This window comes from Citrus sinensis, chromosome 2 (genome assembly GCF_022201045.2).
Source record: "Citrus sinensis cultivar Valencia sweet orange chromosome 2, DVS_A1.0, whole genome shotgun sequence".
NCBI classification, from domain to species: Eukaryota; Viridiplantae; Streptophyta; class Magnoliopsida; order Sapindales; family Rutaceae; genus Citrus; species Citrus sinensis.
In genome coordinates this window covers 22,053,403-22,079,874 of record NC_068557.1, presented here as the reverse complement: position 1 = coordinate 22,079,874, position 26,472 = coordinate 22,053,403, and the positions used below count along the sequence as shown (strand labels likewise).

The 26,472-nt window shown below is 33.8% G+C and overlaps 4 protein-coding genes across 5 annotated transcripts in view; all 4 read right to left on the bottom strand.

Annotated features, from left to right (window-relative positions):
- LOC102622731 (uncharacterized) overlaps nucleotides 1-11,986 on the bottom strand; it is a 50,108-nt gene extending 38,122 nt beyond the window's left edge. The window contains exons 1-4 of the mRNA XM_052435074.1: nucleotides 10,811-11,986; nucleotides 10,583-10,670; nucleotides 10,459-10,484; nucleotides 10,306-10,321 (exon numbers count right to left, since the gene is read on the bottom strand). Of these exons, the coding sequence (XP_052291034.1) occupies nucleotides 10,599-10,670; nucleotides 10,811-11,980 (1,242 nt within the window). The 5' untranslated portion in view covers nucleotides 11,981-11,986 and the 3' untranslated portion in view covers nucleotides 10,306-10,321; nucleotides 10,459-10,484; nucleotides 10,583-10,598. The remainder of the gene's footprint in view (nucleotides 1-10,305; nucleotides 10,322-10,458; nucleotides 10,485-10,582; nucleotides 10,671-10,810) is intronic.
- Nucleotides 436-3,148, bottom strand: LOC107175717 (probable transcription factor PosF21). The gene is made up of 4 exons (XM_015527436.3): nucleotides 2,808-3,148; nucleotides 1,644-1,776; nucleotides 1,455-1,539; nucleotides 436-995 (listed from the first exon to the last, which is right to left on the bottom strand). Exons 1-4 carry the CDS (start codon nucleotides 3,119-3,121, stop codon nucleotides 610-612), a joined length of 918 nt encoding a protein of 305 aa, XP_015382922.3. The 5' UTR covers nucleotides 3,122-3,148; the 3' UTR covers nucleotides 436-609.
- Nucleotides 5,339-24,771, bottom strand: LOC102623024 (cytochrome b561 and DOMON domain-containing protein At3g07570). 2 transcript variants are annotated; one of them, XM_052435075.1, is made up of 4 exons: nucleotides 24,467-24,771; nucleotides 23,863-24,265; nucleotides 23,077-23,360; nucleotides 5,339-5,667 (listed from the first exon to the last, which is right to left on the bottom strand). In XM_052435075.1, exons 1-4 carry the CDS (start codon nucleotides 24,653-24,655, stop codon nucleotides 5,608-5,610), a joined length of 936 nt encoding a protein of 311 aa, XP_052291035.1. In that variant the 5' UTR covers nucleotides 24,656-24,771; the 3' UTR covers nucleotides 5,339-5,607. The 2 variants fall into 2 exon arrangements, with proteins under 2 accessions (XP_052291035.1, XP_006469476.1); XM_006469413.4 differs by lacking the exon at nucleotides 5,339-5,667 and adding an exon at nucleotides 21,868-22,188 and having other exon boundaries at nucleotides 24,467-24,768.
- On the bottom strand, nucleotides 16,836-18,352 carry LOC107175693 (probable transcription factor PosF21). The gene is made up of 3 exons (XM_015527383.3): nucleotides 18,224-18,352; nucleotides 18,035-18,119; nucleotides 16,836-17,574 (listed from the first exon to the last, which is right to left on the bottom strand). Exons 1-3 carry the CDS (start codon nucleotides 18,338-18,340, stop codon nucleotides 17,195-17,197), a joined length of 582 nt encoding a protein of 193 aa, XP_015382869.3. The 5' UTR covers nucleotides 18,341-18,352; the 3' UTR covers nucleotides 16,836-17,194.
- Nucleotides 24,772-26,472: the final 1,701 nt, after the last annotated feature.

The window sequence follows — 26,472 nt, the reverse complement described above, 5'->3', positions numbered from 1 at the left end:
ATATCACTTGCATTAGTGATAATTAAGCAAAGACAATAATTTTTGTACTATACCTCTATTGAGTTATAACCTTTTATAAGAATAAATTTCTCTAATCCCAACAATATGACTATATAGAGGTTTTACTGTATATATATAGTCTTTCTCTAGTGCAAGTACCCTTATTTATTTATTTTTTTCATACAGACACACTTCTAACCCATGCGGTTTAATAGAATCAAATTTTAATGTAATCAAAATTGAGCTGCTTAACAGTGTGTCCACATTGAAAAAGAATGAGGATGCCCGCACATGACAATGATTATTTATATATACACACATATAACAAAGAGCAACTTAAGCCCTCCAGAAATCAAGATTTTCAAAGCCATTTATGGAACTATGGAAATTACAATAACTGATATAAAGCATAGCATATTAAGTCCTTCTGAAATTTTAATTAACTCCAAACAACAAACTAAAGTTCTGTTGAAATAAGCAAACCACAACATAATAAATTAACACCGATACTTAATCATCCGATAATAGGAATCCTATAAAATCCATAGAGTGATGATGCCTCATTTCTGTTCTCACTCTCCAATGTTGAAGTTCCCAGCATGGAGCTGCTCAAAATTTCGGCAGCTGTTGCTGTTGTTGAAGTTGGCGGGCTTGTGCCTGTTCATTTTGCATTTGGTAATGGTCATGTGGCGGTGGATTCTCTTGGTATAGCAGCTGCTGCTGAAGTTGGCTGCATTCTCCTTGCTCATTCTGAAGTCCAAAATTATTTAGCCCGAGATATGGCTGCTGCTGAAAATCATACTGTGGTTGTTGATCCAGATACGAGTTCTGATGCTGGAGCTCTGGAAGCAGTTGTGCGACGGCGCCTATGGATGCATTCATGCCCTGATAGCTACTTTTTCTGGATAATCCAATAAGAGCTCCAAGATTAGGTATTTTTTCTCCAAGCACGGTCTTCATATGCTGGATTTCACTTCTTATTTGATCATTCAACGCTGCCAAAAGGAAAGGTCAGAAGAAATTAATTAATGTTACATATATGTATCAAATAATACAATAAAGATTCAATTCAAGAAATAAGTACATATTCCTTCTTTGATGCGAACGTTCATATTTTTAAAGTGCAGAATTGAAATTTTACAACATTATAAGATCCGAATCTACATTTTAAAAATGAGGGAGCACGCACTGAAAACGATTATATAATATTTAATCTCCCATTATCATTAACATTATAGAAAGCAAGACTTCGCGTGGTTCAACAAAGTAATGAAGCTACAGCATGAATATAAACACAATTAATAATATCATAATTTTCCTTATCATTATGCTCTATTTATATGCATGGAGTCAATAACTGATTCACAAATAACACACAGCAACAGACACACACTAAATCAAACAAAGAGAAGTGTAAGGATATATATAGCAAAGGAGACAGAAGAATTACTTACAGTCTTGCAAGTGAATCTTTTGCAACGTGATCTCCAATCGATGTTTCAGCACGGCCTTTTCAGCATCCAATGAATTGCTTTCTGTCTGCTTGTAATTAGTAGACAAAAATGTTTTTAGAGATACAACATATATCACATATGAAGCGGTTTCTTGTCAATAAACTACAGGTTTATATGACAATTAAATACCTCCAATAGAGTCAATTGAGCAGTTAATGTAGTTGAATTAGATCGCAAATTATGCATCTTATGTTCAAGCATGTATATGTACAGCTTCTTCCGTTCCTTTGCCCTAATTGCTGACATCCGGTTTGCCACGATCCTATGACACATATTCAAAGGAGCACATAGAGCATGATATAGAAACAATCTTTTAACCTTTGTTATAAAACCTACAAATAGGATTAATTAAAATTCATTTTTGCTTGCAAGCATATAGACCTGCTTATATAATCATCATATGCATTTACAGGAAGTATGAAAATGCATGATTACATGACAAATATAGATCAAAAGACGATAACAGTTGAAACAAATCAAGCCATGGACAGAGTACAAATCAAGCCATGGACAGAGTACAAAAAGTTTGAATAAATCAGACGAATTGAGGAAACTTCTATAGATCATTATTCTGTGACTGCTAGTCTCTGGACTTTAATTTGAAAATCTAGATGAATACCAAATACATGTTCACTAAACACTCTTCTAATTAGTTCTTTGATTTGCACATATAATCTTACATAGATTCTATGAATTGAAAGTTTAACTTAAAATTACATTTTATACATAAAATCTTTATCCAAATTTCTATTTTTAGTATCTTTTTCATGCAAAAGACATCGTTATTTACGTGGAAAACAAGCGTTAATGATCACGGAGCTCGCGAAATACTTATCTAATTCATGTCTAATGTTCCATTTCAATGTTTGACAACATTATATAACATCATGTGTTATATTTAAACCAAAATGCAGATTGAAGTTTAGTACTACCAAAACATGAACAACTATTATTCGATATATAAAATATTGATACAAATGTATTCTTACAACTATATTTCTCAATTAATGAATTCAGATCCATTTAGACATAGATTTGATGATCATTGGCGTATATACGACTAAGAAAACATATATAGAACCTATATTTTTTTATAAAAAATGTATCAAATAGATTTTGGGTACCACTTGTGAATTGAGAAATGAACACCATAGAGGTGCTAATAATAACACATTTACTTATCAGCATATTAAAGTAAAACTAAAATGAAGAGAAATAAGTCACTAATAGCACAAGAAAAGAGTGTATGGATAGCAACGATTGTAAGTTTAATTTTGAAAGAAATCTATGTACCTCTTTGCTCGCTTAGGATCAAACATGGCTAGTTGAGCCAGCTCATGAGGAGGCATGGTTTTTTTGAACACAAGTGGTTTATCTTTGTCATCATCAGCTGTTGCCGGAGGTGGCTTATTGCCAGCATGTTTGTGTGAAATTGGTAGTATCGGATCGGCCATTTCATCGTGATAACCATCAGCTTGAGCCATTGGCAAAACTCCGGTGTTTGATGCCGACGACATAGAATATTCCTCCATAGAGGGGACAGGAGCTCCAGCAACGCTCATGCTCAAGAACTTGGAAAAGAAATCTTCCTTGGCCACCTGATCCATGTCATCCACAGCAGAAGCTGCTGTTGTTTCTTTTGATGGGCTGCCTGCACCACATATATTCAAGTTCAACTTAAAAGTTAATGGTTACTAATTTTTTTTTTTAATAAAAGAAAAGAACTAAATAAAATCATCTCTAAATTAACTTATAACTTGTTTGGCTAGGGTTTCATATTTTTCTATCACCTGATCCTTCAAAATTCAAAACACTGAAACCCGGTGGAGCTAGTGGCGTTGGAGGTAAGATCATATTATTTGTATGATAATCATCAAGAGGAGATGACAAATTTTCTTCTTCTTGGATTGGTCTCTTGCCCTTATCCATAACTGCAAATCCCTACAAAACCTTCAAATTCAAAAGCAAAAAAAAAAAAATTGAAAAACAAAGCCACCAGAATTAAGATCATAATATAATTACTAAATAGGTCAAAATTGCATCCGCATCATGTATCAGAATTTCATATCGAAATGCAGTTTCAAGATCTTTATCTCATGATCAACTGATAAATAACTTTTGCAAAAAATATCATGGTTAGAAACCCTAATAAAAAAACTTTTGGAAACGTTGTGATCTAACAAACACTTGACTAATCAGAATCGATCTAATAACTATATATAATCAAGCTTCTACCTATATATGTATGTGTAGATGATGCGTATACATGATGCAATTGTGAAAATAAAAAAGAAAAAACCCCACAAAAAAAAGGGTTATCAGAGTGATTATCTGATGATGACGCTTACAAATGAAATTCACATTTAGAGAAAGATTAAACCCTAGTGATTTTTTTCAAGTTTGTAAGTGAATAGTGATACAATAACAGTCACTGCTAGAACATATTTATAGGAGACCAGAGACGTGGTGGTTGGTGTGAGACTCAATTGAGAAGCAAATGGACAAAGAATTGACAGAATGCCAATGACGGGATGAATTTATTGAGGAATTTTTAAATTTAGTACTTAATTTATGAAATTGTTGTCTTTATCCGAAATCCAACGCAGCCTTTGGGGCCCACCTGGGCTAGGACTCTGCTACGCTTCTTCAGTAACAAGAGAATTTTGGTCAACGTTTGACAGGTCAGCAGATAATTAGGCGCTTGCAGGTCACTTAACAGATAATTACAAGGTTCATTTTATTTATGGCAACCCATCTGGATGAGTATCAGCTCTCCAAATGTGGAGTCTGAGTAAATTTGAGTCCAAAAATGGAGTTTACTTTAATGAGATTTACACTTTAATTATTATAATTATCTATTAGTTAGTTTTCGGTGTAGACGTCAACTCTTAGCGAAAATGCGGATTTAAAATCTAACCATACAACGATATACATTTATTGTTTTCGTTCGAGTTCGGGCTTTATAAAATAAGAATGTCCGCACCAGAAAAAAAAATTTCATAAATAACCAATTGTGTTCATTAATTTCATATTTATTTAAAAGAACAATCAATTTAGTAGTTTTTTTTAATTAATTAGAGTTTCAACCCCATCATCAATTTGATTGTTTATTCAATTTCAACATTATTTGGTTGTCTGACATTAGGAAAATTATTGAATGGACGAATAAAGTGTAGTGGGGATGCAAAAAAAACAAAAGGTACCAATCTTAGATAAGTAGTTGAAACTTTTTGAGCTTTATTACAACAAGAGGAGTAGAGGACCTCAAGTGGGACAATTGAGGTGAAGTGTTACTTTCTTTCTCATTTCATATTGAAAAGTTTTGGCATAAGGCAACATCATTTGCATTATGAAAATATTGCCAATGGAGAAATGAGTCCTAATTGAGAGCATGACTCGTACAAATCAAGATACCGAGTGTAGGTGGGGCAAGTTTGCAATAGTTTCACAAGAGGTAAAACCCAAAAGTTTAAAAATCAGCAAAGACGTTTTTAAAAATTTTCTAAGGCACAAGGGTTGTTATGATGTTATACATGCATCACGTAACTTTCAAAACTTAGATAGGGCATTGGTTTATCTAGAGAAAATAAGCGACACCCCCTCGTGCTTGATTTTGTTAAACAAGAGGAGCAGTTTTACTCATTTTCCCATTTATATATTTGTGTTGATTCTGCGAATGTTTGAAAGTAAAATTTGATATAACAAACTAAAAATGAAATATTCAAATAATTATAATCATCTGTTTTCGTTGTCTTTAGAAAAATCAATAGAATTTATAAATAAACAAAAAAAATAAATCAGTCATTAATCAATATATATAAAATAATTAAAAGGTACATCAATACTACTTTGACAAAAAAAAAATTGTAATATTTTTTTTTAATGGTCCAAATAGCATTTTTCATAAAGTAGTAAAGAACTTTTATTTTCTCATCCACATCCTTATTTCTAGAACAATAGCGATCAAAAACAAGATGGCAATAGTGATCCCATAACCAGCATTCCATCCCTTTCCTTTTTCACCCAAATGAATTCCGTAGAAAATATTTGCTATTGCAAATATGATCAGAATCCTCCCCATGTTGTGATGGTATCAATTCCAATATTTTCTCACTTTTGATTCCTTGTTGGGTCGGGCCAAAAATGCCATTACCTACATAACACAAATCATTAACATTTTACATTTTATATAAATTTAAATTAAATAATCTAGTAACACATAATTAGGAAAAAAAAAGGACAAAAACTTGTTAATGGTTCATCAAATAAAGTATTGTAAATTTTCTAAGAATTTTGCTTTGACGGCAGCATAATGGAGAAATTATATACTTGACTAGGCTATAACATCAAAACGGTAAAATTTCAGAGGCCAATAGTGGGGCTATAATTGATAAATCATAAAATATACTAGGCTGTGAAAATATTATGTATAAAATTTGGGGTCAAAAGTAAAATTAACATGAGATGGGGAAATTTTCATTTAATATTTAATTTTCCCCCGATTTTTTTTTTCCTTGGACTCGGCCACCCTACAAATTTATTTAGTTCCCTCCTGCACATTATGGCTAGAAACAAGGCAGAGCTAAAATTGAAAATTCGAAGTGGCCAAAAAGCATCATAAAAGTAATAAATTTAGAAAGGTCAATCTCTATAAAAAGATATTTAGAGAGATGAGGGGTAAAACATAAATCGTCCAAAGTAATGGGGTCCAAAGTGTAAAATTGTGTGCTTTATATGAAACGAAAGTTAAAATAAGGCCTTGGGTTGGAGTCCGCCCCTGATTAGTAAGTTATATGTAGGGATGGTAAAAATCCCCACGAGGACGGGTACCCTCGGAGATTTTCCCCATTCGGGGAGGGTATGAGGATAATTTCATACCCAATTTCTTATTCGGGGAGAGGACAGGGACATTTTTTTACCCAATTTCTTATTCGGGGAGGGGACGGGGATGAGGTGGAATCCCCATCCCCTACCCATTTCCCCATTTTAATTTTTAATTTTATTTTTATTTTTTAAAATTACTAGTAAATAAATTATAAAATTTGAATTATAAAATTATAAATATTGGTAAAAATAACAAATATCAATATATTTATATTATTAAACTTTTAGACCTAATTAACTAATTAAAGTCCTAAATTTTTATTTAGGATATTAAAAAAACCTGGTAAATTTTATTAGCCCAAAAATTTTGTTTTAATTTTAATATTCATTAAATGTTTTAAACTTAAATCTATTTTTTTAATTTATTTTTAGATGTTATAATTGCCCACAGCGAATCACAATTTTAATATCTAATTTAATCTAATATAATATAATTTAATATAATATTTGCTCTTGATTTGCTCCGACTTAACTATTGTGCTGTAAAAGGAATAGTCCACATTTATAAAGTGCCACGCCACCATTGAAAAAGTTAATTTTGAATCTAAATTCGATTTTATTTGTAACAATTTTACATTAGACTATTAATTTATTCACGATAATTTGTAAAAGAAGTTTGTATCCCTTACATGTTGCGTTACTTACTAATTTAATGTATGTGACTTTTGTAATGGATATTAATGTAAGATATATTTCAAACTTTACTTTTATTTGAATTTTTTATTTTAATATGATTAACTCAAAATCGAAAACAAAAAATGTATTAGTTATTCGGGGATCGGGGACCCTTGGGAATCCCCTGTTATTATTCGGGGAGGGGATGTGGATTCTCTCAAGTAATTCTGACGGGGACGGGGACATACGCAAAATATCGGAGATGAGTACGGGGAGATTGGTCCCCTCCCCTCCCCTCCCCATTGCCATCCTTAGTTATATGTCATCACTCTTTAATATTTTCTCACATTTATTTTAAAAAATGTAGATGTAATCTGTCACTGTTTAATATATTTCATCACAATTAGTAAGATATATTAAATTTTAACAAAGCTTAAATCTTCTTTAAGACTTAAATTCAAGTGAGGAATGATATAAAATTACTTGAAAATCATTCAACATAAATAAATAAATAGAAATTTATGAAGTGTGAGCATCAAACAGAAAAAGAGAGAGAGAGAGAGAGAAAGTCCAAAAATTGCTAAATAGTGTGACCATAAAAAAACCTGGAGGCAACCAAGAACAAGTATGAAGATTCCAAGACCTTTGTGGGTTGAAACATCGGCATCGAATTTATTTTCCAGCACAAGTCCACAAATTACACCAGCCACGCCAAGTACAAATCCCAGTGACTGAACCAAAGTATGTGAATAAAACCAAATTGGAGCCCATTGCTTGAAGTATCGAGCTAATATAGCTCCAATTATCATCAAAATTCCCCAACCTAGCATGTTCGTTATTCCATGGCTCCTCAATTTTTTATAAGGAGTTCTTGATGACGCTTGACCTGTGTAATTATTCCCACACAAAATAAACAATTTCCAATAAATTTAAATCATTTCAAATAATCGAGGGTTTGTGTGTCAATTTTTGTGAAGCTAAATGTATATTTGTGCATTATAGTCATCATTGAAGGTGTGGGTATCTTTTTTTTTTTTAAAGTAAGGGGGTGGGTCAAACCCAAACAATTTTATGTTCTCCTTATCTCCCCCAAGACTCGAACCCGAGTGGTTAGCTGCTACAAGCTTCATATTGTTACCAACCCGACTACGCCCTTGGGGTTGGGTGTGGGTATGTAATCATAACATAAAAGAAAATGTACCCAACATTGTTTTTAAGTTGATAAATTTTTGGTAAGAATTGTTATTATATTACCAGATTAGAGTATAACTCACGTAATATATTATTGGTCATATTAGTAATGCTAGATGTTTTTCTGACGATAACCCCCTAATGTTCAAGTCAGTAATCGGGTCTTTTTTCTTGGAAAAACTTGTACCCTGTGTCGTTTATACCCATCCGAAATTTGCGGCCCTATCTCCACAATCATTTCTGGGTCGGTTGCACCATCGTGGGTGAGTGCCCTTGAGTGGATCTCATGCCCCGAATTCTTAGGGAAAAACCAACATCCTAGATACCCATGACCTAGGCCCGATTCTTTGACCAGTCAAGACCGATCATATTCGAACAGGGCCTCTCGTCGCCTATCCCCAACCAAGCGAAGCACTCGAGCGACCAGAACATGGCTCCTTGCGGATGAAAACCCATGATGAGCTAGTTTTTGATGAGGGGAGCACCTTTCTACTCATGAATTCCTCGTCGTCATATTTTTCACCACAAACAGTACGAGCTACGAAATTCAGATTTAGTTTTTTGTTTCTCACCCATTCATTTAGAATAATAATTCTAGTATTTCCATTCAAATATTTTATCAATTAATGAAAATATTTTATTCTGAAACCTGTAAATTTCTACTCCCATTGGCAACCTGTTGAATTTTTCCATAACTTCTTGTGTTGCTGTGTGGAATTTCCCCAAGTGTTGATACAATAAAGTAATAATTAATTTCAGAAATTAAGAAATTCATAATCCGATATATGAGTTCCACGTGACACTTTGGAGTCAAATGTTAGGATTTATCTAAAAAATAAGAGAAAAAACGACTGTTAGTGGACTCACCTGAGTTTATGTTGCAAAGCCAGAACATATTGGTCTTTTCATATGTATGTTTCCGTATGTAATAAACACAAACTTAACCCCCGCAGAAATCAAGATTTATATAAGCCGTATAAAAGTCATCTATGGAAATTAAACTGAAATAAAGTACGCAAATAATATCTTTGTGAAACTTAAAACTCCAAACACAAGTTGTTCCAGACAAAGTTATGTTGAAATAAACATTCAGCACAACACCAGAACATAGTCAACGCACTTAATCATCTCATAATAGAAACACAATAAACTCTTCAGAAATCAGAATGATGATGGCCCGATTTCTGTTCTCACCCTCCAATAGTGAAGCTCCCACCGGCCCCCACGGAGCCGCTGCTCCAATTCTGAAACCTGTTTCTCTGCTTGTGCCTGTTCATTTTGCATTTGATAATGATCAAATGGCTGTGCATTTTCTTGGTGCAGCTGCTGCTGAAGGTAAAATTTTGCTTCAAGCATTTATCTGTCAGCCAAATCCTGATGGCCTTTTGATTGAACTCTGATGGCAGGGCATCTTCTCAGAGTTATTTCTGAGATTGGCTTGAGACAGGATTGGGCACAAGTAGCAGAGAAGCTTTGAACTTTGGAAAAATGGTTACCAAGAAAATGTGGCTACAGATTCAGCATCTGTTACTAGGAAATTGTCATTCAGCTTTTTATTAGTTAATGAAAATTTTATCCCGAAACTTCTAAATTTGTGTTCCATTGGCAGCCTGTTCTATTGCCAGAAAGCAATGTTGCATTAGCATGCGTTGATCTGGAAAGAGGAAAAATCTAATTTTCTTAATTCAGTAACTCAATACTGCAAAGCTGCAACTAAATTAGCAGGCTCTAAAAGTAGGTTACTAGGATATCAAATAATTTTAATTTTTTTTTTACTATGAAAAAAAATTAAAGAATAGAAGAAATAGAAGAAGAGAATATCATTAAGGTATCTCTTAAATTGACTATTAACAAAGTGCAAACAAAAGAAATAAGGATTCACAATTATTTTTCTCACTTGTAATACCAAATTACATTTATTTTTCAGAATTGACATCAGCACTTTCCTGCCGACACTTATTACATTGAGAATACGTCTATGGTTAACAAACTCTAATTGTTTAATATCTAAACAAACAACATACATTATGGATACCAAATTTTTGCAGGCAGCTCCACGAACTAAAGTAATTATTATTTTAACATCCCAAGCAATCTGGCATCTGGGCTTGGCATACCTGAGAGATTGAAACCAGAATAAATAACATCATGCACAATCCCGAACGAAGAAAATACATGAAATTCTTTTGTACATATAATATATAAGACATGAAAAAGGAGAATGAAATTCAATAAACTGGTGATGTATGCGAACCTGTCAACGCTCCTTATATGATGGTTCTGAAAACAAATCAAGTATTTGGATTAGTTAGAGCACTGTCAAAGGATAAATATGTGACAAAATCTAGGGAATTTAGTAAAATTTTACGCATGCATACCGTTTGTTTTACACAATCAATTCTCAGTGTCAGAGGAAGTAGTCTCAGATGAAATTCCAGACTTCATTGGTTCTTTCTCCCGAATTTTCTGCCCCAAATGAAAAATAAAATTAAAATGGTGTGCTAGTATAAGTAGATGTAGAAAATTATTTTACCACCACATACAAATACAATTAAGAAAAAAAAAACAAGGAATTTAATGGGCAAGCAATTGCTAACTTGACGTACCTTCTCGTTGTACACGTATTGTTGAATGGTGTGGTTAAGGTTACCCGTCCAGCGATATTCACCATTTACTAACACACCTTTCAGCAGCTTGGGTGTCAGTTGGTCTCCATAACCAAAGGTCTTCATGCTTGGACAATCAATTATTAGCAAAGCCGCCAAAGCTAGGAATTCAATAGTAGCATGTGAACCTGCTGAAAAGAAACAAGCGAGGCTGTCTAAGTGACAGAGTTGTATGATGAACAAACTTGGAAACGTGATCTTCTCTGTTGATGCTCCCTGCAGTCCCACTCCTCCATCATCATCCATGATTATTTCTTGCAGTGTTGGGCAGCTGCTTACTTCTAGGCTTTCAAGTCGCACCAGGCTTTTGACCATGGAGGTTGTGAAGAGTTGTCGTAGTTGCCCACATCCCCGAATTGTAATAGAAACCAGGTTTCCCAAACTCGGAGTCGGAGAGGAGGTTGAGGTTGTGGCGTGAATGTGAATGTGATCTCTTCTTTTCCTGTACGGCACCATCTCCTCTACTGCTGCTTTCTTCCCAAGATTTGTCGGAAATACTTGTCTCAACTCATCGCAGTCTTGCACTCTTACTTTCTTCAGGTTATGGAGACTTACAAATTGAGTGTCACCTTTCCATATGTCCGTCATCCGAGGCAGGTCTATCAGAGTCAGTTTCTCTAATGACGAAAACAACTCAGTTTCTTCTTTTGCAATATTAACCCTTTCAATTTCGAATACAGACTCCAGCAACTCACATCTTCCTACCCTCAAACGTTGAAGATTTTGAAAGCTTTGTACCAAATGACTTGGTAAAATTTTCAACATGCTGCCACAATCTCCCACATCTAACCTTTTTACATTGCTCAAGCACCCGGCTGGGAGTTGACCGTGGCATATTTCAACCAAGTTCTGATTTAGAAATATCGCCAACCATTCTAACTTGTGGAGAGTTACTCTTCGTGTCCTTTCCAAAGAGTTCACGAGACATTTCATCTCATTGCAGCGGACAATAACTAGAAACATCAATTCGTTAAAGCCATCATTAGCTAGGTCCGAGACCATATTCTCCAAATCGTTGACTTCTGCCAAAGCAAGAATCTCTGATCTGAGCAGCAAATTCTTAATCCAAGAATGTAGCGCTGAAATCCTCATGTCCTGTGAAAGCCCCATTGCTCTCGAGCACCTCTTATTAAATTTTTCCAAAAATAGTTCTATAAAATCACTGAGAGGGTCCTCCTCAAGGTCGCCAATTTTAATCGAAAAGCTTGTCAGATTTTGGAAGGACATATCAGAAGGCATGATTTTGCCTTTCGGGATGTCAATATGCAAACTAGTGAGTCGACTTAAGGCTCCTAACTCAATGAATTTGGCATTGCTTCTTGCATCTTCTTCGCTCTCAAATTGCCAGTGGCAAAAACTGTGTGACATGTATAACTCCTCTAACTTACGAAGGCTAGAGAGGACATCTCGGGGTATTAGTTCTAGGTGGACACAGTCTGTCAAATCCAACAATCTTAGATGACCCAATCGTCCAAAACTGACCGGAATTTCACTTACATCAGATTCTGAAAGATCAAGAATCTCTAATAGACTTAACTCTCCGATTAAAGGTAGGTCCCCGAAGCGACGGCAGTCATGAAGACTTAAAGTTCTAAGGTTAATAAGGAATGAAAGTGAGGAAGGCAGTGAAAACCCTCGGATTCCTCCCAAGTCTAAAACTTTCAGATCTTTCATCCCATGAAAAAATCTGTCAGGAATAGCTAAGGGAGAATTTTCCTGCAGGAATAAAGCTTGGAGCTTTGGACACTCCAACTCATCAGGTACCTCATGAATATCATTGAACATCAATGAGATTCCAGTCAGATCTTCAAATGTATTTATGCTTGGCCAGTCTTTTAGCTCGACGCCGGCCTTAATCATGAACTTATTTTTAGACGCTATTTGTTGTGCAACATAACGCACAACGTCATGCATTTTAACACGCCCTTCCTCCTCACCATCAATTAACAAATAAGAAAAGATAAGGGTACTTACGGCACTACGTGCTCTGCCTCTGGCCTTCTCCACTGAATCGACGTTTGGGAAGCACCTCAAACCCCATCCGTATCTCGCCAACACTTCAATTGGAATATCGTGATCTTCTGGAAAGCAGCTGCAGAGTCGGAAGATTGATTTTGCCTCCTCGCTTTTCAGATAATTGTAGCTCAGCTCCACGCGTGAAACTACAAACTCTTCCATTCCTTCGATGTTCGTTGTGGTGGAACTTTTAAGTTGCTCGGCTGCATCTTTCCAAACATACTTGTCTCTATCCTTCAGCGCTCCTCCTATTGTGAGAATCGCAATTGGCAAGCCACCGCATCCGTCAGCTACCTCTCTTGCCGTCGGGTTTATTTCAGGATTATCTACTTCTGGACCAGCTACCTTCCTGAAAAGGCTCCAAGATTCCTCTTCTGTTAAAGTTCTGACATCAACAATATGAGCTTGCATTTGATTGCAGGCAGCACGTGATCGAGATGTGAGCAAAATTTTACAGCCTCTGTGATCCTTTCCGTAAGGAATACCAACCCTAGCCAATTCTATCTGCACCCATAAGTCGTCCAATATGACAAGCACTCTCTGCTTCTCCTTGATTCTTTCGCACAAAAAACTAGCTCTTACTAACTCGTCATTGTCAGGCAGTTTTTTAATACCTAACCAGCCAGCAATCTCATCTTGAATCTTGGTAATGCTTGGAGTTTGAGTCACAACGGCCATCGCTACTTCATCAAACATCTTCTTTTCTTTTGCTTGCTTCTGAATTTCCTTGACTAGTGCGGTCTTCCCGACACCCCCCATTCCGCATATTCCAATTATGCTGACATTTTCATCCTTCATGGCCTCCATTATATCCTTCATTGTTGATTCCCTGGATTTGAAATTGTAGAATCCTTCAGACAAAGATATTATTGCTGGTGGAAGGGCAGGACGAGACACATCTTTTCCAAAATTTCCTTCAGCCATGAGAGCAGACATTGCCAGAGTCTTCTCCTCTGCCTCCTTGCTGAGTTTGTAACGTGATTTGAGATCAACGCACAACCCGCCAAGGCATTTCTTGTTTACTTTCACTTCATCCTCCAAAAACTTTTCCGCTTTTGGAATGATCTCATCAACTTTTGCTATCCATCTTTGAACCTCATCCTTAATAGCTTCTCCAATTCTTCTTGCAGCATCAATTTCCGCTTGCAAGTCATTTTTTCTATCTGTGAGCTTCTCTGCTTCTGTCCTCAACACTTCAATGTTGTGTTTGTACTTACACAAGTAACCAAACTGACGGACTGTTGCATTGAACAACACGTCAACAATCTTCTCCGTAATAGGCTGGGTAACTGAAGTAACAGTTTCCGCGGCCATATTCAACTTGTTTTCTGAGGTTAAGAATGAAGGAATAACGGTATAAAAGGTAATGAGCAGGCAGTAATTTAGGCTAGGATGTATATATTTTCTGGGGCAGTTTGCAACAAATGAAAGGGTAAGAAAGCAATCGCTTGCAATATTGCACATCAACATGCATATATATACTTGAGGTTGACGAACAGATTAATGGTTGTGTCAAAGTGTGTATTATAAGAAAAAGAAAAGCATAATAACAGAACAAATATTGCAATCGGACAAAGAAAGAGTAAAGTGTTAACAAATTAATATAAAGCAAAAGATAAAGAACAAAAAGTACTTAAAGAAAGAATGCTCATCAATGAATATGGCAACAGATGTGCAAAACTTAAAGGCCCTCGGAAGTATTCTTTTTCGTTCACGGCACTCCTGGTATAGAATCTTCATAAGCTTATAATTATGATGTTGTTGATATATTCTTGTACACCTTAAGAGGAGAAACCCAACAAACACAAATTTCTGAAAAAACACCTTCCCCAGTTGATATGGCGAAGAAGACTAGTGCAAAAAAAAAAAAAAAAATTGAAACAGTTGCACATAAATTCTGCCTGTTCATAGCCCTTGTATCAAATCTTTAATCAAGTGAACCAATGCACCAATCCTTAATTTCTCTTTCTTTAGCTAATTGCATTCTTCCTACACGATTTATCAGAAAATTATATAAACTTGCTTGTAGTTCAGTAATTATCTATTGTGCGTTGTTTATTAAACCTATTTTAATAATATTACTAAAATGATATCAATTTTTTAGATTTTAGCATTTATTAGTCTAGTTCATACATAAAAACTGTAGGCTCCGTTTGTTTATATAATAGCTTTCTTTTTATTTACAGGATGGTTTTATTAGATGCTGCTATACAGCTGGGTCGATCCCGTGCTTGTTTATGGATATATTGCAATAATATTTGGCTCAATTCTTAGCAATAATCAATTGGATTATACGGTGATTTTCATAAACCAATGTTTAGTTTGTAAGAGTGTACTATAAGAGACAGAAAAGAATAAAAACGAAGACTGTAGATAAAGGAAAATTAAGCAGCCGCATCAAGCAAAAGAAAAAAGAACAAACAAACAAATAAATGATGCTCAAGAGGAGTGCTTCCATTCTTGCCTTTGCTCTCAAGGCTACTTGCTTTCATAAATATTGTTTTCTATGGGGAAAGTTACGAGGAGTAATCTGGTGCTTTTTACAAAAATTATATATTTTTTAAAAATTATTATTGTTGTCTTGAGAATAAAGCAACAAACTCCGATCCCTGTACAAAAGGGTTAGTAGTTCTAGCACTGTTACCATTATAATTCTAGCATTGTGGTACTTTTTTTTTTATTACTCTATAAAATAAAAATTTTTATTTATACCAAAAGGATTGTACGCAAGAAACAAAAAGAATGGAACTGTGATTAAACATTTTATTTTTGTGTCCGCCTTAACTAATCTGTACTTTGGAACTTTGTTGCAAGAAAGTAGATGTATCTATAGATACAAGCTATTAATTAACAAGTATGATTACAAGCTATTTATTTATAGCTAATATGTCTATGCACATCATCAAGAAAGAAAGCGAGAATAAAAAAATGATTCATATATATCAGGTGCTAAAATGATGACGTGCAAATAACCAATTTAATACTAAACGCATTATATATATAATCGAATCCAGAATTTTGAAGTGCGGGAAAGTATGAGAAAACTCATAAGCTGTTGGGTTTATTCGCTTTAAATTTTAAATCTTTTAATCCCCATGTTTTAAAGTTTTTTCAGACTCTTCCCGCTCTTTCAATTCCGGACTAGAAAACTATATACAGTAGAACCTCAAAATAGGAATACTCTATATAGGAATAACCTCTTCATAGTACTAAAAAATTGTGGTAACAACTTGGGACTAGTTTTAATTAAGAATAAACTCCACATTGTAATAAATTATATTTTTTATAGGTCCCGTCTTAATTAATAAACTTACCTCCACATAGTAATAATATTTTTAAAATATATGTCATGTTACATTAAATAATTAAGATGAAACAAAATATCTTTTTAAAGTTACTTGTGACAATGATTTATTCTTTAAAATTGCAATCACATCTTTTAACTTGCAGGTATGTAATAATTGATCAGGATAAACATCTTCTTATTGAAACCAAAATATTTCTAACTTCTTAAGTATCTTAGTAGTTTCTTGGCATGAAACTTTTTGTATTAATTTTTTGAAACTATATATCTTTTTTAATTAATATTTATCCATTGAATTTGACTCACTTACTAATTAATTTATTAACGTCTATACATTGAATTTGACTCCCTTATTAATTTATTAATACATGAAATAATTTACCTCTATATCACTTGCATTAAGGATAATTAAGTAAAGACAATAATTTTTGTATTATACTTCTATTGAGTTATAACATTTTATAAGAATAAATTTCTCCAGTCCCAACAATATGACTATATAGAGGTTTTACTGTATATATATAGTCTTTCTCTAACGCAGACACCCTTATTTTTTTTTTCATACAAACACGCTTCTAACCCATACGGTTTAATAGAATCAGATTTTAACGTAATCAAAACTGTGTTGCTTAACAGTGTCTCAGCAATAAAAAAAAAAAAAAACGATGACGTCCGCACATGACAATGACTATATACACACACATATAACAAAGAGCAACTTAAACCCTTCAGAAATCAAGATTTAAGCAGCATCGATCAAAGCCATTTATGGAACTATGGAAATTATAATAACTGACATAAAGCATAGCATATTAAGTCCTCCTGAATTTTTAATTAACCCCAAACAACAAACTATAGTTCTGTTGAAATAAGCAAACCACAACATAATAAATTAACACCGATACTTAATCATCCGATAATAGGAATCCTATAAAATCCATAGAGTGATGATGCCTCATTTCTGTTCTTACTCTCCAATGTTGAAGTTCCCAGCACGGAGCAGCTCAAAATCTCGGCTGCTGTTGTTGAAGTTGGCGGGCTTGTGCCTGTTCATTTTGCATTTGGTAATGGTCATGTGGCGGTGGATTCTCTTGGTATAGCAGCTGCTGCTGAAGTTGGCTGCATTCTCCTTGCTCATTCTGAAATCCAAAATTATTTAGCCCGAGATATGGCTGCTGCTGAAAATCATACTGTGGTTGTTGATCCAGATACGAGTTCTGAAGCTGGAGCTCTGGAAGCAGTTGTGCGACGGCGCCTATGGGTGCATTCATGTCCTGATAGCTACTTTTTCTGGATAATCCAAAAAGAGCTCCAAGATTAGGTATTTTTTCTCCAAGCACGGTCTTCATATGCTGGATTTCACTTCTTATTTGATCATTCAACGCTGCCAAAAGGAAAGGTCAGAAGAAATTAATTAATGTTACATATATGTATCAAATAAGACAATAAAGATTCAATTCAAGAAATATGTACATATTCCTTCTTTGATGCGAACGTTCATATTTTTAAAGTGCAGAATTGAAATTTGACAACATTATAAGATCCGAATCTACATTTTAAAAATGAGGGAGCACGCACTGAAAACGATTATATAATATTTAATCTCCCATTATCATTAACATTATAGACAGCAAGACTTCGCGTGGTTCAACAAAGATAATGAAGCTACAGCATGAATATAAACACAAGTAATAATATCATAATTTTCCTCATCATTATGCCCTATTTATATGCATGGAGTTAATAACTGATTCACAAATAACACACAGCAACAGACACACACTAAATCAAACAAAGAGAAGTGTAAGGATATATATAGCAAAGGAGACAGAAGAATTACTTACAGTCTTGCAAGTGAATCTTTTGCAACGTGATCTCCAATCGATGTTTCAGCACGGCCTTTTCAGCATCCAATGAATTGCTTTCTGTCTGCTTGTAATTAGTAGACAAAAATGTCTTTAGAGATACAACATATATCACATATGAAGCGGTTTCTTGTCAATAAACTACAGGTTTATATGACAATTAAATACCTCCAATAGGGTCAATTGAGCAGTCAATGTAGTTGAATTAGATCGCAAATTATGCATCTTATGTTCAAGCATGTATATGTACAGCTTCTTCCGTTCCTTTGCCCTAATTGCTGACATCCGGTTTGCCACGATCCTATGACACATATTCAAAGGAGCACATAGAGTATGATATAGAAACAATCTTTTAACCTTTGTTATAAAACCTACAAATAGGATTAATTAAAATTCATTTTCGCTTGCAAGCATATAGACCTGCTTATATAATCATCATATGCATTTACAGGAAGTATGAAAATGCATGATTACATGACAAATATAGATCAAAAGACGATAACAGTTGAAACAAATCAAGCCATGGACGTAGTACAAAAAGTTTGAATAAATCAGACGAATTGAGGAAACTTCTATAGATCATTATTCTGTGACTGCTAGTCTCTGGACTTTAATTTGAAAATCTAGATGAATACCAAATACATGTTCAATAAACACTCTTCTAATTAGTTCTTTGATTTGCACATATAATCTTACATAGATTCTATGAATTGAAAGTTTAACTTAAAATTACATTTTATACATAAAATCTTTATCCAAATTTCTATTTTTAGTATCTTTTTCATGCAAAAGACATCGTTATTTACGTGGAAAACAAGCGTTAATGATCACGGAGCTCGCGAAATACTTATCTAATTCATGTCTAATGTTCCATTTCAATGTTTGACAACATTATATAACATCATGTGTTATATTTAAACCAAAATGCAGATTGAAGTTTAGTACTACCAAAACATGAACAACTATTATTCGATATATAAAATATTGATACAAATATATTCTTACAACTATATTTCTCAATTAATGAATTCAGATCCATTTAGACATAGATTTGATGATCATTGGCGTATATACGACTAAGAAAACATATATAGAACCTATATTTTTTTATAAAAAATGTATCAAATAGATTTTGGGTACCACTTGTGAATTGAGAAATGAACACCATAGAGGTGCTAATAATAACACATTTACTTATCAGCATATTAAAGTAAAACTAAAATGAAGAGAAATAAGTCACTAATAGCACAAGAAAAGAGTGTATGGATAGCAACGATTGTAAGTTTAATTTTGAAAGAAATCTATGTACCTCTTTGCTCGCTTAGGATCAAACATGGCTAGTTGAGCCAGCTCATGAGGAGGCATGGTTTTTTTTAACACAAGTGGTTTATCTTTGTCATCATCAGCTGTTGCCGGAGGTGGCTTATTGCCAGCAAGTTTGTGTGAAATTGGCAGTATCGGATCGGCCATTTCATCGTGATAATCATCAGCTTGAGCCATTGGCAAAACTCCGGTGTTTGATGCCGACGACATAGAATATTGCTCCATAGAGGGGACAGGAACTCCAGCAACGCTCACGCTCAAGAATTTGGAAAAGAAATCTTCCTTGGCCACCTGATCCATGTCATCCACAGCAGAAGCTGCTGTTGTTTCTTTGCCTGCACCACATATATTCAAGCTCTACTTAAAAGTTAATGTTTACTAATTTTTTTAAAAAAAAGAAAAGAACTAAATAAAATCATCTCTAAATTAACTTATAACTTGTTTGGCTAGGGTTTCATATTTTTCTATCACCTGATCCTTCAAAATTCAAAACACTGAAACCCGGTGGAGCTAGTGGCGTTGGAGGTAAGATCATATTATTTGTATGATAATCATCAAGAGGAGATGACAAATTTTCTTCTTCTTGGATTGGTCTCTTGCCCTTATCCATAACTGCAAATCCCTACAAAACCTTCAAATTCAAAAGCAAAAAAAAAAAAAAATGAAAAACAAAGCCACCAGAATTAAGATCATAATATAACTACTAAATAGGTCAAAATTGCATCCGCATCATGTATCAGATTTTCATATCAAAATGCAATTTCAAGATCTTTATCTCATGATCAACTGATAAATAACTTTTGCAAAAAAATATCATGGTTAGAAACCCTAATAAAAAAACTTTTGGAAACGTTGTGATCTAACAAACACTTGACTAATCAGAATCGATCTAATAACTATATATAATCAAGCTTCTACCTATATATGTATGTGTAGATGATGCGTATACATGATGCAATTGTGAAAATAAAAAAGAAAAAACCCCACAAAAAAAAGGGTTATCAGAGTGATTATCTGATGATATTTACAAATGAAATTCACATTTAGAGAAAGATTAAAACCTAGTGGTTTTTTTCAAGTTTGTAAGTGAATAGTGATACAATAACAGTCACTGCTAGAACATATTTATAGGAGACCAGAGACGTGGTGGTTGGTGTGAGACTCAATTGAGAAGCAAATGGACAAAGAATTGACAGAATGCCAATGACGGGATGAATTTATTGAGGAATTTTTAAATTTAGTACTTAATTTATGAAATTGTTGTCTTTATCCGAAATCCAACGCAGCCTTTGGGGCCCACCTGGGCTAGGACTCTGCTACGCTTCTTCAGTAATAAGAGAATTTTGGTCAACGTTTGACAGGTCAGCTGATAATTAGGCGCTTGCAGGTCACTTAACAGATAATTACAAGGTTCATTTTATTTATGGCAACCCATCTGGATGAGTATCTGCTCTCCAAATGTGGAGTATGAGTAAATTTGAGTCCAAAAATGGAGTTTACTTTAATGAGATTTACACTTTAACTATTATATTTTTTATTCTCTAAATATAATTATCTATTAGTTAGTTTTCGGTGTAGACGTCAACTCTTCATAAAAATGCAGATTTAAAATCTAACCATACAACGTTATACATTTATTGTTTTCGTTGGCTTTATAAAATAAGAATGTCTGCATCAGAAAAAAATTTCATAAATAACCAATTGTGTTCATTAATTTCATATTTATTTAAAAGAAGAATCAATTTAGTAGTTTTTTAATTAATTAGAGTTTCAAACCCATCATCAATTTGATTGTTTATTCAATTTCAACATTATTTGGTTGTCTGACATTAGGAAAATTATTGAATGGACGAATAAAGTGTAGTGGGGATGCAAGCAAAACAAAAGGTACCAATCTTAGATAAGTAGTTGAAACTTTTTGAGCTTTATTACAACAAGAGGACCTCAAGTGGGACAATTGAGGTGAAGTGTTACTTTCTTTCTCATTTCATATTGAAAAGTTTTGGCATAAGGCAACATCATTTGCACGATGAAAATATTGCCAATGGAGAAATGAGTCCTAATTGAGAGCATGACTCGTACAAATCAATATACCGAGTGTAGGTACAAGATGTAAAACCCAAAAGTTCAAAAATCAGCAAAGACGTTTTTAAAAATCTTCTAAGGTACAAGGGTTGTTATGATGTTATACATGCATCACATAATTTTCAAAACTTAGATCGGGCATTGGTTTATCTAGGGAAAATAAGCGACACCCCCTCGTGCTTGATTTTATTAAACACGAGGAGCATTTTTATTCATTTTCTCATTTATCTATTTTTGTTGGTTCTGCGAATGTCTAAAAGTAAAAATTTGATATAACAAACTAAATATGAAATATTCCAATAATTATAATCATATGTTTTCATTGTCTTTAGAAAAATCAATAGAATTTATGAATAAAACAAAAAAAATCAGTCATTAATCAATATATATAAAATAATTAAAAGGTACATCAATACTACTTTGACAAAAAAAAAAAATGTAATATTTTTTTTTAATGGTCCAAATAGCATTTTTCATAAAGTAGTAAAGAACTTTTATTTTCTCATCCACATCCTTATTTCTAGAACAATAGCGATCAAAAACAAGATGGCAATAGTGATCCCATAACCAGCATTCCATCCCTTTCCTTTTTCACCCAAATGAATTCCGTAGAAAATATTTGCTATTGCAAATATGATCAGAATCCTCCCCATGTTGTGATGGTACCAATTCCAATATTTTCTCACTTTTGATTCCTTGTTGGGTCGGGCCAAAAATGCCATTACCTATAACACAAATCATTTAACATTTTACATTTTATAAAAATTTAAATTAAATAATCTAGTGACACATAATTAAGAAAAAAAAGGACAAAAAATTGTTAGCGGTTTATCAAATAAAGTTTTGTAAATTTTCTAAGGACTTTGTTTTGACGGGAGCATAATGGACAAATTATATTCTCGATTTGGCTATAAAATAAACACTGTAAAATTAAGGAGGCCGATAGTGGGGCTATAATTGATGAATCGTAAAATATACTGGGCAAAGTATAAAATGTGGTGTCAAATGTAAAATTAACATAAGATGGGGAAATTTTCAATTCAATTTTTTTATTTTCCTAGATTTTTTATTTTTTTCTGGACTTGGCCACCCTAAAAATTTATGTAGTGTTCCCTCCTGCACATTATGGTTAGAAACAAGGCAGAGCTAAAATCGAAAATTTGAAGGGGCCAAAAAGCATTATAAAGTAATGAATTTAGAAAGTTCAAAGTCTGTAAACGATATTTAGAGAAGAGAGGGGTAAAACGTAAACCATTCAAAGTTATGGGTTCTAAAGTGTAAAAATGTGTACTTTACATGAAATGAAAGCTTTTGGAGGGCCTTGGGTCAGGGCCCAAGATCTAAGGCCGTATCGGAGTTCCGACCCTTATTAGTACGTTGCATATAGTTTAATATTTTATCATGCTTATTTTTAAAAAATGGTAAGAGGTATGGACTGTGGACAAAGCTTAAATTATTCCTAAGAATTAAATTCAAGTGACAAATTATATAAAATTGTTTGAAAATCGTTCCGCATAAGTAAATATAAATTTATAAAGTGTGGGCATAAAAAAGAAAAAGAAAAAAAGAGAGAAAAGACTCTAAATTGCTAAATAGTGAGAACAGAAACGAACCTGGAGGCAACCAAGAACAAGTATGAAGATTCCAAGACCTTTGTGGGTTGAAACATCGGCACCGAGTTTATTTTCCAGCACAAGTCCGCTAATTACACCAGCTACGCCAAGTACAAATCCCAGTGACTGAACCAAAGTATGCGAATAAAACCAAATTGGATCCCATTGCTTGAAGTATCGAGCCAATATTGCTCCGATTATCATCAAAATCCCCCAACCTAGAATGTTCAGTATTCCATGGCTCCTCCTTAATTGTTTATAAGGAGTTCTTGATGACGCTTGACCTTTTTAATTGTTCCCACACAAAATAAACAAATTCCAATAAATTTAAATCATTCCAAATAGTCGACGGTTTGTGTGTCAATTCTTGTGAAGCTGAAGGCCTATTTGTGCATTAAAGTCATCATTGAGGGTGTAGGTATCTTAATCATAACACAAAAGAAAATGTACCCAACATTGTTTTTCAATTGACAAAATGTTTGGTAAGCATTGTTATTATATTACCAGATTGGGGTGTAACTCACGTAATATATTATTGGTCGTATTGTTATCATCACTGTTCAAGTGTCCGTAATCATTAACTGTGACCAAAAATAAAGATTAAAAGAATAATTGAACCCATAGTACATTAACTAATCACATATGCTTTCGTAGCGGGCGGCACCAAACTCCACACATTCTATTCTCATCACATAATTAAACGATTACATTAAGCTCTATATGGCCAAAACAATAATATAATTAACTAATCATCAAATTAATAAATATACGTAGAAGGTAGCTCACCTGTAACATAATTCAATTCCGCGGTGACCTGGTCCCGGTGCCGTGTCAACTCATAATCCGTCCCCGTCGGGAAAACTCCGACGGGCCCGACGGAATAAATCAAACGTGTCAGCGGCTGGTTGGTGTTCAACTGAAAAACTAAGTACAAACGTGAAGATTGAGAGAGGATCATTGAAGAATTGCCAGTAATTTGTAGGCTTCCTTGATTAACAACGACTTGGCTTGGCTTTTGACCTCTTAGGGCATACTGCCTTATGGTGGGGGTGCCGTCGGCCGACACCCACCCTACGACGGCGCTTGATCCTACCATCCCCCCGCTGGGTGAGAATCCCATTGCTATGTATGAGTTGTTATCCGGCGCCGATAGAACAAAACTCCACACATCTGTTGACGTCTCAAGATACTGCATGTGCAAAAAAAAAAACTTACTGTAATCAAGTATATTATGATTATTAACGTGCAAAAATGTTACATTTGTATCAAAAGGAAAAGGGCACTAGCATATATTTTTGTTAAAAATTTTGATTTATTATTTTTTTTTCATGCACGATTTTATAAATCTACCAGAACCTCCGAGATGGTATAAGGGAAAAAGGAAGCTTACCCTGAGGATGAAGTTGTGGGGAGCCCAAACAGAAGCGCAATGAAGGGAACTTGAATCGAAGGGGAGGCCATTGAGGGTGAGATTGGTGTTGCATGAATCTGCACCTTGAGAATTCACAGAGGCTAATAATAAAAAGCCACAAGAGATGAAGAAGTAGAAGAGAACTGGAAAATAATGAGAAAGCCTCATGATAATTTTTCTCTATTTGATTCAAGTTTTTCAGAGTTGTTGAGGTGGTTGTTGTTTTGATATTTGGAGAGTAATAGGAGTAATGGGTGGTCTCATGAAGCATGATGACTCACGTAAAGCAAGGGGAGCAGTTGAAAATGATTGATTTGATTATTATTTTTAAGTGCAGACGTGCATCATAGGGTGCAACGATTCTGAATAAAGTAATGGGGCGCATTAGCAAATATTAGGTAAGCTCCAAAAGCCCGGCTGGCACTATTCCCATGATATTCATAGAAGGCAACGTTAACGTTGCTGATAATTTAAGACTGCGCGATTGATAATAGTACAAAGAGAAATGGTAAAAATTGGTCGGCAATTTTAGGATGAGTAGGTTTTGTTCTCGCGCGTCCTCGAAAAGACTCAAATTGGTGGGGATAAAGACATAAAGTGAAAGATATATAGTCAAAATTTGATGTAATATCCAAGTTGGAATAATAAGAATCTTAATTTTAAAAGGGTTAAAAATAATTGGGGTATGTTTTCTCGTTTTGTACGAGTCAAAAAATGTTCAAACCACCATAACTGAATATTTTACTTTATACTTTTTGGCCTTTAATAAAGTTAAAAATGAGAGTTCTTTCGTGAACTCAATCAAGGTCAACATCTTAAATGTCTTACAATTTTTTATAATAGCTGATAAGTAGTTAGATTTACCAGTGAATATGCCATCTAATTAGTAGTTGAATGACATGTTATCTTCATAATAATTTGTATGAAATAATTTGTGAATTGTGTTCATAACATCACTCTTTATAAATACAAGTTTAAATTTATAGTCAAATGACTAGACTCATAGTTTGCTTCGCTGAGATTTTTTATTTGAGGCCTTGTAAGTACTCTCTCTCTCTCTGAGACAATAATAGAATTCACCTAAATTTAGATGTAATAATGAAATTATTTGCTAAAATGGACTATATTTGATTTGGAAAATGAATAAATATGATCCAATGTTTCACATTTCACATTTCACAATCTTTAAAAGTATAACTTAAAATACAGATATTGTTAAAGTGATCCCACGAAACAAATAATTTTAATATTAATTTTAAATAATTAATGTAATAGTTCATGTGATTGTATTAGATTGTAGGGAAAAGGACATTCAACTCCCCAACGTTTAGGAAAAGGGACAAAAAACCCCTCAACGTTTTAAAAATGACTTATAACCTCCTTTCTGTTAACAAACACCGTTTGTTTTAACAGTAAATTTATTTTTAATTTTTAATTACTATTATACCCTTATAATAAATAAATTAATATATTAATTTGAGATATATCACAATTAATAATTTTTTAAAAGCTTAAAATTGAGATCCAATTATTTTTTTATCTCTCACTATAAGTGTCGTCGTCAAGTCAATCTAGTGTAATGGTTTTGATTCCTCAAAGAAAAAGGGTTTAATCAAATTTCGTTTTATTAGTAATAATCACATATGAAAGGTTTGATCATTAGAAAGGTATAATTTATAGCAAATCATTTGGGCAAAAATGTAATTGTATCTCAATTTTTAGTTTTAAAAATTATTAATTGTGATATATCTCAAATTAATATATTAATTAATTTATTATAAGGGTATAATAGTAATTAAAAATTAAAAATAAATTTACTGTTAAAACAAATGATGTTTATTAACGGAAAGGGAGTTATAAGTCCTTTTTGAAATGTTGAGGGATTTTTTGTCTCTTTTCCTAAACATTGGGGGGTTGAATGTCCTTTTCCCTAGATTGTATGATGTTAATGCTCGTGCACCCGATGCCAGAACATCTCAAAAGAA